Below are 13897 nucleotides of genomic sequence, written 5' to 3'. Positions count from 1 at the left end.
TATTCCTGATGGAATCAGTATCCAGAACCCTGAGCCTCGCTCGGTAGGAACCTGACTGCACGTTGCTGCAGACAGCTGGCCAGATTTGATCTTGAAATACTGATTATGTCTCTCTGATTGTACATATTATCATTCTGCAGATCATCAAGAAAACCCTGCATTGAGTGTGAGATTCTCAGGTTTTAAAGCGACATGATCTTCCCACATCTCCCAGCCTGACGGGAAGGCTGGTCCAGTCTGGGACCCTCACTGTGGGTCAGTTTGTGAATGCTGTGGGGCCGGACCTGAATGATGCCCAGACCTTGGGCTCTCTGATGGGGATGCATTCTGTCCGGGGGTCCTAGAGGCTCCTGGAGACATGGAAGAATGCATTGGCACTCACAGATAGGAGCCTGCTAACTCTCCCTGGACCCTGCAGATCCCTTCTCTGAGGTCCTGGTGAGTCCGGGGCTGGGGGGGTAACTGTCCAGACTCCTCCTGAAAACCATACAGTCCAAGAAACTGTCCCTGCACAAGGCGAAGATCAGAGAAGTGTGGCGAGTCAACATCAAATCCAGACTCTGGCTTGAGTACCTTTCTTTTCAGCAACACAATGACTTTAATTCTTTTAAAAAGGTCTGGTGTTTTAAGAATATTCTGTGCTGTACAGAAAACAATGAACCGTGTTTTGCACAATATTTAATCTGAATGAATGAATGATTTTTAAAATCTGACACAAACTGTAACACTGATGAGAACTGCTGTCAATAAGTGTACTTTAAAAATCCATGTCCAATGTCTCTCTCTCCATCTGTTGCTACATTTCTGCTTCTTCCAGAGTATGAATGGGCCACAGTCAGCTGGGCTGCAGTGCCCCCTGAACCGGATAGCCATAAAATGTGTGAGTTTGATTTAGCTCTTCAAACAAAATAAGAAATGTAATTCACCTTCACAAAATGGATTCAAAAAAGTAATTTAAAGTAAAAATAAGGCAGTGGTGGCCTGGGTTTTAGAGAGGCAGACTTGGGATTTGAAGCTCGGGGCACCACTGTAGCTCCATGAGCACGACCTTTGACCCCCCTGCAGGTCCCCAGATGCTGCACTGCGGCAGCCCAGCGCTTCCAGAAGGACAATGGGTGAAATGAAGGAAGTTCCCTACAAGGGATCAATTGAGTTTTTTAAATTAATTCATTGTGAAAGACTCATGAAGACTGGGATGAAATCCAAAGTTCAGAGCTCTTTATTGCAACTGGGAACAGAATCAAAACAAACGGGGGAAAAAACACAGCTTCAAACATCAAAGGAGACACAACTTTCAATACGAGATATTCAGTTCAAACATAAAGTCATTAAAGTGATGTTAATTGCTGAGGTGAGAGATATCGGAGATAAAGTAGGCTGAGATGTCTGGAAATGTAGTGAGAGTTGATAGACAGGACGAAAAATGAAGGAAGTCGATATGCTGTGAGGACAAATGAATAAAGCAGCTTTAACTAGAAGGAGGACAATTTCCTTTAAAAGGATCTGTAGATTCACACGTTTGCAGTAATTTTCTCAGTCGTTGGTTGATCTGAGCTCCACCTTCATGCGATACGGTCTGGGTGTCAGGGTGAGACCAAAGACAGGAGTGAAGTCTGGTTCTCCTGCGTCTTCAGGCCAGATGAACTTAAACTGCCTCAGCAGAGTGACCAGGATGAGGAAGAGCTCCATGCGAGCCAGACCCTCTCCGAGACACATCCGAGGACCTGAGACGCAGAAGAAAATGGAGAAGAGTCGTCTGATTTGACTCTCTCAGTCATAAATGAAGGTGTTCATGCAGTCGTACCTGCAGAGAAAGGCATGAAGGCCTCCGGTTTGAAGAATTCTCCTTTGTCATTGAGGAAGTTTTCAGGGTTGAATTCATGAGGGAACTTCCACTGGCCTTCCTCATTCAGCACCGAGGTCAAGTTCTGAATGATAATGGTTCCCTGAAGAGGAAAAAAAAATCCTGATGGATTTTTTCGCTTTCGATTTGAAATGTTTCTAAACAGTAATCCATTACCTTTGGAAGTGAATACCCCATGAGTTCTGTGTTTTTGGTGGTACAGTGAAAAACACTGAGCGGAACAGTGTTGGACATTCTCTGAATTTCATGGATCACAGCCTGAAAACAGAAACTTATTATTAGCTGCTGTCGCAAATCTTCATCAGAGGAAAGTAAAAACATGGCAGCAAAGCCCTCAGCACTTTCTCTCCTACAGATTTTAGCCAATAGTCTCAAAATTTTAACTGATTGAGCCGCAGAAGTCCCATATTCTTATTTTTAAATGAGTGAAAAGGTCATGAGAGTAATTCACAAAACATTTTCAAACAGAAAAAATGGTAAATGGACTACACTTATATAGCGCTTTTACACTGCATTGACAGAGCCCAAAGGACTTTACACTGCGTTACCACATTCACCCATTCATACACCAGTGGAGGCAGCTGCCATGCAAGGTGCTCAGTCCATCCACTGGGGGCAATTTGGGGCTCAGTGTCTTGCCCAATGACACTCCGACATGCAGAGATAAGAATTGAACTAAGAACCTCCCGACTGCAAGACGACCGCTCTCCCCACTGAACCACAGCCGCCCCTCACAAAGCACTGAATACCTCACTCCCAGGGAACATTCAAAAACTGTTTCTGAAACTCAATGGAGGAAGGAACTAAACTGTCAGCATCCATCAAAAACATTTAATATTTCAATGTGCAGAGTGAAACTGTGGAACGGATTTTCAGGGGAGGTCAGGAACAGTCCAACCATGAAGATCGAACAGAAGGTACAAACAAATGTTGTCCAACTCCCCAAAGACATTGAACCGTGAAGGTGGAACGGCAACTCTTTCTAAAAACTGTAAGAAGTGGAAACCCTAACTGTGAGCCTGCCGGCTGCGAGTGAGGGACTGGACTGCTGCAGCTGTCATGCAGCCTCGTCTGGTCCAACCTGAACATGTAATCTAAAAACAACAATTAGACAATATGATCCAGAACTGCATTATCATCTCAACAAATACAAGACACTGTGCTGTTTGAGCAAAGGAAACACATGAGTCTGTTAAATTATTTACCTCCAGAGGAAAAGGAAAAACCTGAAGTATGGTTCAATGCAAACCTGTTGGCTGGAAATAAATTTATGGAGGATGTGAACAAGTGGTTTAAAACGATGGTGCTCTCAGGCCTGCTGAAAATGGGAACACTGAGGATTGTGTTGACAGTGAAGTGAGCCCCTGTGACGACATCTCCAACGTGTTAACTCGTGTATCCAGTTAAAAATCTCACGGCAGAAATCATACAATCTCAAGAAGCAGTAGATCTCCTGTTGCATCAGTGCGCCTGCAGGCTGAGGCAGAGAGAGCTGCTCTGGAAGCTGCAGCTGCAGCCTCACAGGAGAAACACGCTCTGGAGCTCCAGGAGCTGAGAACGTAAGAAAGTAAAGCTTTTCGCAGATAAGGGACCTTTGCAACCTTTTGCCCCAGGACCTCCAAAAAGGCAGGGAGGGAGCTGGACAGCCAGCTCTAACAGCCAAAGGAAGGAGGCCTCAGACCAAGGCAGATTTTCGGCTCCCCAGAAAAAGAATTTGGCTTTTTCAGAATCAGTTTCACCACAGCATGTTTGAAGTATCTGGGGACCGAGCCACATTTAAGTGAGAGATTTATCAATTTCACAGAACAAAGAGCAACAATGTGAAAAACATTTAGGAAAAGTAGAGCAGGCACAACGTCAGCAGGGCTCAATGAGGGTTTCATCCTGCAGACTGAAGGCTTCACATCCTGCAGGCTGACAGGAGAGAAGGAGGACCAGGGGTGCGAGGGAGATGGCAGAGCAGGTAAACTCTGTGGGAGGTTTGATATCAGCCCTGATTTCATGAATTTCACAGTACGTGTCTGTATTTCCACACAGTGAGCAGAAGGTGACAACATGGAGGACAAGTTAAATAAAATACAGCAGTGATCACTTATGTGAAAGTCTTCCACACTCATAGAATCAATATTTAGGCCATGGCATAACACCAAGTCCAAAGTGTGGCCTTTAACACGAGTCAGGCTGAATAAAATCAAAGGAGTAAATAGTTATCAGTTCAGCTGCCACAGTACAAGATGGGTCATCAATGTGGAGATTAAAGTTTCAAAGGATTAACAGGTTCTCCAGTCTAATTATCAGGCTGAGAACTTGATGTAGTAACGAATTATGCCTGTAGAGGCACCGTCACGACTCCTGATGGGAAGTCAGCCCCAGCTGGTATAAACTGGAGAGGAAGCTTTGAGATGACAGTGAGTGAGAACACAGCGAGAGGCCAGTCAGATGGGAGATGACAGCAGGTTACAATCCAACAGAGAAAAAGACGCAGAGTCCTCAGTCAGTCCAGCCATGATCGAGGAGAGGAAGAAGGGAGGGAGACACCGCGATGCAGGTCCACGTCTGAGGACCAACTGGACCGTATGGGGTGCCTCAGGTCAGCTGATCAGCTGCTCCTGGAGGTACCGAGTTCCAAGCATGAGCTCGGAGGGGACAGAGCTTTTTCTGTTGCTGCCCCTAAGCTGTGGAATGAGCTTCTACTGCACATCAGGCAGGACCCCTCACTGTCCATTTTTAAGAGATCTTAAAACATATTTTTATTCACTGGCTTTTAACTCAGCTGGAGACTTTGCTCCTGCTTTTACTGTTTTATCAATGTCTTTTATTGTTTATCTTGCTCTGACTGTATTTTGTCTTTGCACTTTTTTATAACTATGTACAGCTCTTTGTGCCAACTGTACTTGTTTGAAAATGCTTTAGAAATGAAGTTCAGTAGAGGTACAGGGAGGACGAGCAATGGAACATGCACTGGGTTTTTCTGTTCCCCCATTCTGTTCATTTACATTTTCTTTGCAGTTATTTAAGTTTATGATGTTTATGAGGATGTGATTGGTTAAAAAAAAAAAACGCAGGATGCAAACAGACTGAAGAGGGGGTTGGGCTTAATAAGTCGATGATTCTTCTGACTCCTTTTAAAAAAAAAACTAATTTGCAGTGTATTCATTGGACTAATTATTTCGTTAATATCTATTATGTTTGAAAAGAAATAATAATAAGGAGACATATCTCTGGTACCTGAACATAAGGCATTTTATGTCTGTCCTCAAAAGTGACCCGAGCCTTCCCTTCCAGCACCTGATCAATCTCCCGCTGACATCTTTCTGTAAGATAAAATAGAGATTACATTGAACATTTCAAGTAATTAGACGGAGGCAGCACAGGGTTTCACAGGGGTTCAAGGGTTTTATGGATAAAGGTCAGACTGAAGCAGAGGTTACCAAGCAGGAGCAGGCAGAAAGCAATCTGAAAGACCAGCGAAGACTCAAAAACCAGAAAACACAGAGAGGAGAGGATGAAGTGCAGGAGGTCTGCATGTGAAATGAAACAGAACATCTGGCACAGCTGGACAGAGGAGACACTCATATGTCACGTGTCAAAATGTGGACCACACGTTGAATTTTAACATCTTTACGTTCGCTGCAAAATGTCCCAGTTGAAACCAATCAGACAGTAAGCAGCTCTGTTTTGTGTTCTTCTGACGATGCAAAACACCTGGAGATTTCACTCAGCATTTGTTCTGGGAATTTGATTTTAAGCACCGGGACGTTTTCCACCACAAGACACGGCACTTGCACCGGGACAGGACAAACAATAGATTAAACCAACAACATCTCAGGATCACATCGTCTGAGGCCTCATTTATAAAACGTCCTGTAGGATCATTTATCCTGCACAACGGACACTTTGGTGTTTATTAAATCCTAAACGTGTCTGTGAGCCCAAAACGGGGAAATGTGTGACAGAATGTATTCAGATTTATAAAACTGTGCACACACACTTAGATGCACTTTTACTTTTATAAATCATAGTCAGCTTGGAAAGTTGCAGGTGGAATATAACTCATGTCCCACCCTAGATACGTCCACTTTCTACCATAATGGCCAATGCAAAGTAGCTCCTGAATATTCTGTCTGCTGATCAATGGACTTTTATGCTCATTGGTGGCAGAGAGGACAACGAACATTTAACAGAGAGCGGAATAGAAGAGCTTGTTGTGGAGGTGGAGGAAGGAAATTTATATTATCTGCTGGCGACACTGGAATCACTCAAAAGAAAAAGGAGTGAGCGACAGCATGTGGTCAGCTGAGAACAGCGAGAGAGCCACAGAGTGACAGAGGTGGAGAAGAAGCGGCATGGCAGGTGGAGGCCAGGCTACACCCAAACCCACACCACTGTTCACCCAGACAGTCTCCATCCTTGCGACGGGCAGTGTGTGATAAAGTGTCTTTCTCCTCTGCTCCTCAACATCACAGAACATTTGTGAATTATCACTCTGACCAGAGTTTTCAGATATTGTTTTCGATGATTGCACGGTTGCATTTACATGTAAATACGAGGCCAAAACACACAAAAACTTTCACCATTTTCATTCATCTCCACTGTCATGTACTAATAGTACCAGCAAGAATTTACATCGCTTTCACTCCTGGGAGACAGACATATAAACACGCACAGGGAGGAGGAGCTGACAGATAGAATAATTGAAAATGTGGTAAATGGACTACACTTGTATAGCGCTTTTTACCCTGCATGACAGAGCCCAAAGCACTTCACACTGCAGTATCACATTAACCCATTCACACCATACTGGGTGGTGGTAAGCTACTATTGTAGCCACAGCTGCCCTGCGGCAGACTGACAGAAGCGAAACTGCCAATCTGCGCCATCAGCCCCTCCAACCACCAACTATTCACTCTCGCATGACATTCACACTTAGGCTGAATCCCATTTCACCCCTTAGCCCTTCCCCTTGGCCCTACCCCTCGTTTTGCGCGTTCACGTGGAGGGGTAGGAGTGTCCCAATTGTCATTATGACGGAGGGGTAGGGCCAAGAAAGAGGGCCAGTCACCCCTCCAAAAGGAGATTCTCGAGAGGCACACTCCAAACGGAGGGGTATCGGCCGATGGCGAGGGGCGCTTGTTCTTTCAGCTGAGATCATGCCTGGCGGGCGGGGTTAATTCACTTCCGCATTGACGGGAGTGATCGTTTCCACACCCGCGCATTCCAGGCGAATTCCAAACACAACAGATAGACGATTATTTTCAATAAACTGGTTTCTTCAACACGGCCCGCCTGGAATGCGCGGGTGGGAAATGAGCGCCCCCGCCAATGCGGAAGTGAACTAACCCCACCCGCCACTGACGGTCCAGGCGAACAAAACAAGCGCCCCTCGCCACCGGCGCCACTGGATGACAGATTTCTCAGAAAGCCTTCCAAGATCGGCAAGATGGCGGCGTCCGCAACGAAAGACGTTCATAAATGTCAGTATTTTGTCAATTAATAAAGTTTTAAAATGTAAGAAAAACATTCTTCTTCGGCAGATAATTGTCGCATCTGCCTACGTCATCGGCAGCGGCGACTACTGATGACGAACGCGATTGTCGGAGGGGTGTCCCAATTCGGAGGGGTTGACTTTCTCCCCTACCCCTTAGCACTCCGTTTCATAGGCGGAGGGCTAAGGGGTGAAATGGGATTCAGCCTTAGGCAAGGTGGGTGAAGTGATTTGCCCAAGGACACGACAGTTTTATGCCTGCGGGAGCGGGGATCAAACCGCCAACATTCTGGTCATAAGACGACCCACTCTACCAACTGAGCTACTGTCGCCCCATGAGGTGAGACAGACACAGACCAGGGGAGAAGGAAGACATGGATATGAGGATCAGTGAGGAAAGGAAAGATCCCTGAACCCTGATATCTGTCCTTGGGTGAGGGTTAAACTTTGAAACTGAAAGGTTTTATGTTCGCCTCAGTCTTGCAGATGTACCTTGTACGTGCGGATTGTTTGTGAGGTAAAGAAAACCACTCAGCAGGGTGTTGGAGGTGGTGTCGGTCCCGGCGATGTAAAGATCCTGGCCAATCAAATTCAGCTGCTCTTCTGAAAATAAAGAATCATCGAGTCTCTGCAAAAGAAAAGAAAAGAAAACTGAAATCAGGTTATGAGCCAACTTTAGTGGTTGTGTGATGTTGTTCAAACTGCTGCAGCTAACACACACCTTGTCCATTTCATCCAGGTAACAGTCAATGAAGTCTCGAGGCTCTCCGGGGACTCTGGTCTTCTTGTGCTCAGTAACTAAATCCCCAATAGCAGCCACTATTCTCTGCAAAACATCACAAATTTGCATTTTAAAAGGGTGTTCATGGTAACAGGTGATGTGTATGGTTCAAACTGATTGTTAGCATTACCTCAGCATTTTTAATGCCCTCTTGGAAGGGTAGTGGCAGGTTACGAATGAAGGGAAAGGAATCATACAGCTGGTAAAATAAAGGAGAGGAGAAAAAATTATCATATCATTCGTGTGTGTGTGTGTGTGTGTGTGTGTGTGTGTAACATCTGTCAGTCAATTGAAAGATTTTACTCTGTATAAATACACAGGAGGCTCTTCATTCACATAAATGCACTGCTGACAGAACATGAGTTTTTCCATTTACTTCAAACAGTCCAGCTTTATTTATATTTTGCCACTGTGGAAAGGAGAAAGTCCCGATTAAAAGGAGGAAACCTGCAGAACCAGGCTCAGAGGTGGCAGCTTTCTGCTATTCTGCTTTGGTTTCATGTTGCACATCAGTCATGGTACGGCTGTAGACTCTGCTTTAACTCACCATCGACCAAGGACCATTGATGAGCTTGGTAATCTCAACAACAGACTGAATTATCACTGTGACAAAGTCGTTGTCATAGTCGTAGCGTGTACCAAACAGAACCTGGCAGATGATGTTTGACGCTGCCTTGTGAAACATGTGCTCAGGACTCATGGTTTCACCTGTAAAGATCATTGACATTGAAGCATGAAGGGCTTTTGTGCAGGAACGGAAAATAGAATTAAATCAAGTGGTGTGAACCATGATGACGTATCAGATTATTAGTTATGTTTCTGTTATTGCCCATGGATGACCTACCAACGTTGCTCTCCAGAGTTTTGATGAGGTACTGAATCTCCCCATGAATCCGGTCCTCCATTGAGGTCCTCCCCATCCCGAAGTTTCTCAGAGTCATCAGAGCAAAGCGACGGTGCTCCTTCCAACTCAACCCATAGTCGGCCAGAGCCACTCCTACAACGGTTAAAGATTGTTATTATTATTTTTATTTTGAAAAGAAAATGCAATAGGCACATATTACAATCATGCAACTTCTGTGAAGAAACTCCTCAGAACATGATCATTTGGCACAATAAAACACAAAAGAGCAAATGCTGACAAATTTGTCCACATTGTCCATTTGTAGAAATTAAAATGAACCTTTAGCCCGACTTCAATCAGCTTCAGAAAAAAACACATTCACATTACAACTCATGGTTTTTTTTGACCTTGTTTCTTCCGCTAAGATACACTGCTGCCTTTGCTTGTCTGAGAATTAAGTTAAAAAGTTAACATTTTAGTTTGTTTCCTTGATCATGCCTGCAACCTATGATGCCCATGTTTTTGGACAAGATTTCCCCAGGAGACAATGAGAAACTGCTGGAGCAGAATGGACAGTTGTTCTTCACTGCAGGACGTGTTGTAGAAACAAGAGTTTACAGCGATGGCACCATGCAGCACCCTTCACGGGAGATCTCCAACCTTTTTGGTCAACAGTGGTTTATAAAGTTCTGTCCATACAGGTTTGACATTTTCTGGAAGACCCAAATGTGAGAGAGACAGTAAAGCCTGACGAAGTTGAAACCCGGCTCATTGATTGCACCAGACCGAAAGCAAAACTCCCACCGCAGCTGTCCTGGCCGCAAGCAACCCAGATAGTCCTCTGCCCATCAGCCAGCCATGTAACAGACTGAGCAAAACTTCCAGATGAGAAGCCAGCATAGCTCAGACCAGGACCACATGGATCCAGGACCTGACCCAGTGTAGTGAGCAGAACAGAGAACCCGGTCCAGGACCGAAGCTCCAACTTCAGGCTCCACATCAAAGCGTCCCCCAAACACGACAGGCTGGTATATTTGTAGTTTTTGAACCCATGACGTTCTCCATGCAAGGTGAGAGCACAAACCGCCTTCTTATCTTCAGTCAAATCAGATTATTGAAAAACTAAATGAATTATATGTAGCAGCAGAGAGGCGTCTGCTCTATGTACTGTGTGCAGGGTGCTGCTGATTGGCTGCCGATGAGGTGACCCAGTAGCCTGAGCTCTGGCGCTTCATTTTGTCGAGGCTGTTTGATTGACAGGTGTGGCTGCACTGCTTCACCTCGCTGGCTGCTTCATTTCATTAATTGTGCCTACAGAGGGTGCATGTTTGCAGGGCGTGCTCCCCTCTTACGTGCTGCTGCACTGACCGACCGTGGCAGGTATCCTCTTTTTGCAGTGCCGTAGATGCGAACAGGTGGCTAATGCTTGGCTGTGTGTTTTCCATAAATGCCCGGTGATTCAAGATGTTCTTTATTTCTTTTGGTGGATCCCTCCCCTGCACGGGCTTGTGTCCATCCAGTAGGCCTCAGCCAAAGAAAAATTCCCATTTTCACCGAGAGTGTGAATTTTAATACAAGTTTGTTATTTTTAATATTAAGGTGTTTAATCAAACTGTATTTTTACATTTGGAATTATGCCTCTATTGAGCCACAAACTTGTGTATCTTTTTAATTTATTTCCCTGGGTAAAATTCCCAGGGTGGCGTTGTTGTGCTTCTTAATACATTCTCCCAACAACAATTCACTCTGTCCTCACTACACATACAAACACACAAACAAACAAAATAATATCATGCTCCCACAGGAGATGAGGCTCAGTTATATACAAATATAGAGTTGATAAATACATCAACCTTTTTTCATGGTGATAGCATTGATGAACAGGTCTTGGGGTCGTCCAGCAAATTCCACCCCCTTGGTCACTATGGCCTCCTTCATGACCTTTAACCCACTGATGACAACAGCTGGATTGGAACCGATGAACAGACTGTAGACATTTCCATAAGTTCTCCTCAGCTGTGAAGCACAAGAACAATATCCCAGTTTGGAAGTTTCAAATTAAAGGTTTAACAACAAAATTCATGACTTTTATTCTTCAGTTCAAGATTGAATGAACGTTATGAATATGTTTCGATGAATTCCGGATGACCACCAGAAGGCGGTGCTGGGTCGCACGGAGCACGGACTGTCGGGACCTTGTCAGAAAATTTAAATGTTCTAGTACAGAAGAGGGAAACATAGTTTCAGATCATTTTCTTATAATTTACCCTCCACATTTGATGATGATTCAGCTTATTAATCTGTGTGTGTGTGTGTGTGTGTGTTTTTTTTTGTTTGTTTTTTTACTTTTGATTTCCGAGTGGAGCAGTAGAATAAAATTATTAGCAGACTGTGAGAAATAAAGACTACTTTTTTAAATCGCCAGATATCATTCTTTTTGTCCACAGGTTGGATAGTTTAAACCAGAATGAAAACACGTTGAGCTTTGATTAGGTAAGTTTCATTATATGTCCGCTCTGTCTCTGAAGGCACGGAGTCAGCGGAAAGTTTTGTTTTATTATTTTTTCTTCCGTGTTCTTCCGTGATGGTTAATAATGGAGATGAATTAAAACATTGGGATTATTGCAGGACTGGCGGAGATGCAGATGAATGTATTAAATAGGAGTTTGAGTCTGAATCGAGGAAATACAGTTCACTGAGGAGCGATAAAGTTATTGAGGAATAACCACTCAGTTTGTGCTCTGGCTTTTCTGTTTCACTGTCATATATAGTGAATATATTTAACAGACATATATTCTTGTCTCCAGCTCTGACAGCTGAGAGGGGATTTTTTTTAAGCAGCAACACCTTGGTGAGATGGAGCTGTTCAGCCAATCAGGGAGCTTTATTCCGAGGGCGTCGACAGGTCGACTCTCAGCTGATCGGCGCCTCTCGGAGCTCCACACACTACAGGATTTGCGATTGGAAATATTAAACATGTTCAGTATCCACGATCTCCCCTTCCGACGCCTCCCGAGAGGCTCCGACCGCAAAAAAATCTCTCGGAACACACCACACACTACACAAAGATCGGACCCGAACTCATTAGCATACTCCCGACAATCGGACCTTGTCGGCTTCGATCGGGAGGTAAAGATCGGGGCAAAATTCGGCCCGATCATCCTGTAGTGTGTACTGGCCCTTAGAATGGCTCACATTTTATGCCCAAGATTTCACGTCAAATACTTTTATTTTCCACTTTAGCAACGGCTGAAAACAGAAAGCAAATGGTTACACTTTATACTTAATTCATTTGTTGATTGTTTACAGCTGTCTGAACTCTGGACATCTTTAAATAAGTGTGTATTTAAGTATGTGTTGCTAGATTTTTAGATTTTTTGGTGATTTTTGAAGTCCAACTGCAAGCTATCCTTTACAAGTAAACAGTTCTGAAGCAAATATATTTGACTGAATTTACATTATGCTCAGCTATTCTGATTTTAATTAGTAACAGATTTATGGTGGTAGCTTTTATAGTGCATCAGATATTTTTACAATCAACAACCCTGTATGAGGGTTCCCACAGGAACAATACAATACGGCATAAAGTACCTATAAATGTGTCTATATACTTGAATTATGTGTACATATTTGACTGTGTATATCTACAAATGCCACACAAGCAGCTGTCAAAATCTCCACGCCATTTTGGTTCTTGCTGCCCAATCCTTCCAAAACAAAAGACAGATACCAGGTAATAGAGTATTATAGTAGTAAGATAGTTCAGATTTTGATTACAGGTACTTTGATGAAGGTTTTGGTAAATGAACAACCAACCATTTTAAGAAATAAAGAAATCCAGGACTCTGGGTGACCTTTGGACAGACAAGGTTTTTGTTTATTTTTCAGTTCAGTTTTATCTGAGTGCATGGTTTAATCGAGTGAGACATCGTTCATTTAAAACTTTTGTGTCTTTTAACTTTTCTTTATCCTGCCATGAGAGCCTTGATTAATGGGAACGCTTGTTAACAGGTACACATTTTATTTTAACTCACACACAGTTTTTTTTTTCAACATCTTCAAAATCACCGTTTCTTAGGTCATGAAATGAACACATAATGATATAGTAATGATATATTTACTTTTTAAACACAGAACCACAAACCGCTATATATATTCTACTCAGAGGCAAACCTCTCAGCAGTGATACCTGAGACTCATGAACAGCTTTGAATCAGCTGGCTGTTTGTTCTGAGAGGACAGTGTGAAAATCTCCAAGTGTGCAGAATCTCAACTTCATATCAACACATACTTTTAAAAATGCATAAAAGACATTCAACAGAGCATGGCTTCTGTGTGAATAATGCTCAAGGACAAATGCAAAGCAAAATGTTCCTCAAAAATTTTTTGAAAAATTTGAAAACTATCCTTACCTTCTCAACATACTTCAAGGGATCCTCCAGGCTCAGCTGTAAAAGGTTTCCCAATATGGGCAGAGCAAAGGGTCCTGGAGGAAAGTTCCTGGGCCTCCGGGTTTTGAGAATTAAAAAGTAAAGGCATACTAACAGCAGGACTGCTGAGACAAACATTGTGGTGGAATGAACTGAACAGATTACTTGGTGATCGGGCTTTAAAAGAGGCGCTCCAATCTCAGCCCTGCCTCCGCTTATCAGGCTGTGTGTTCAATATCCTCACATACCATTTGCCAAGTCCGCTTTATTTCCATTTATATCCTTAATGGGCCTCTACGCTACCAGGCTCCTTGGAAGGGGTGGTGCGGTGGGCCTCTGGCACCATCCCCCAGGGAGCCCTTGACAGAGCTGAGAGGCGGCTCTTCAGACGCTGCTGATTGAGGCAGAGGCTGCAGCCACGCATCTGACGGAGGCAGAATCAAGACGGCGGCGCCTCGGACGCTGCTGATGGAGACAGACCTGGCTGTGGCGG

General features: G+C 43.9%; 1 protein-coding gene across 1 annotated transcript; it reads right to left on the bottom strand.

Moving 5' to 3' along the window:
* Positions 1-1533: 1533 nt before the first annotated feature.
* On the bottom strand, positions 1534-13542 carry LOC115392364 (cytochrome P450 2F2-like). The gene is made up of 11 exons (XM_030096956.1): positions 13387-13542; positions 10827-10990; positions 8975-9135; positions 8678-8838; positions 8261-8329; positions 8071-8175; positions 7842-7977; positions 5093-5178; positions 2021-2122; positions 1805-1946; positions 1534-1724 (listed from the first exon to the last, which is right to left on the bottom strand). Exons 1-11 carry the CDS (start codon positions 13540-13542, stop codon positions 1534-1536), a joined length of 1473 nt encoding a protein of 490 aa, XP_029952816.1.
* Positions 13543-13897: the final 355 nt, after the last annotated feature.

Source organism: Salarias fasciatus, chromosome 7, assembly GCF_902148845.1.
Source record: "Salarias fasciatus chromosome 7, fSalaFa1.1, whole genome shotgun sequence".
Classification (NCBI taxonomy): Eukaryota; Metazoa; Chordata; class Actinopteri; order Blenniiformes; family Blenniidae; genus Salarias; species Salarias fasciatus.
The sequence above is the reverse complement of the archived record's forward strand: the minus strand, read 5'-3'. Positions and strand labels throughout refer to the sequence as shown.

What these genes read in the sequence shown, in the direction of transcription:
- LOC115392364 (XM_030096956.1), bottom strand. Translation starts at nt 13,542, where the DNA reads ATGTTTGTCTCAGCAGTCCTGCTGTTAGTATGCCTTTACTTTTTAATT. An exon ending in CCTTGAAGTATGTTGAGAAG is followed by an intron (nt 10,991 to 13,386) that starts GTAAGGATAGTT and finishes TGTGCTTCACAG; the next exon opens with CTGAGGAGAACTTATGGAAA. An exon ending in GCTATCACCATGAAAAAAGG is followed by an intron (nt 9,136 to 10,826) that starts TTGATGTATTTA and finishes ACAATCTTTAAC; the next exon opens with CGTTGTAGGAGTGGCTCTGG.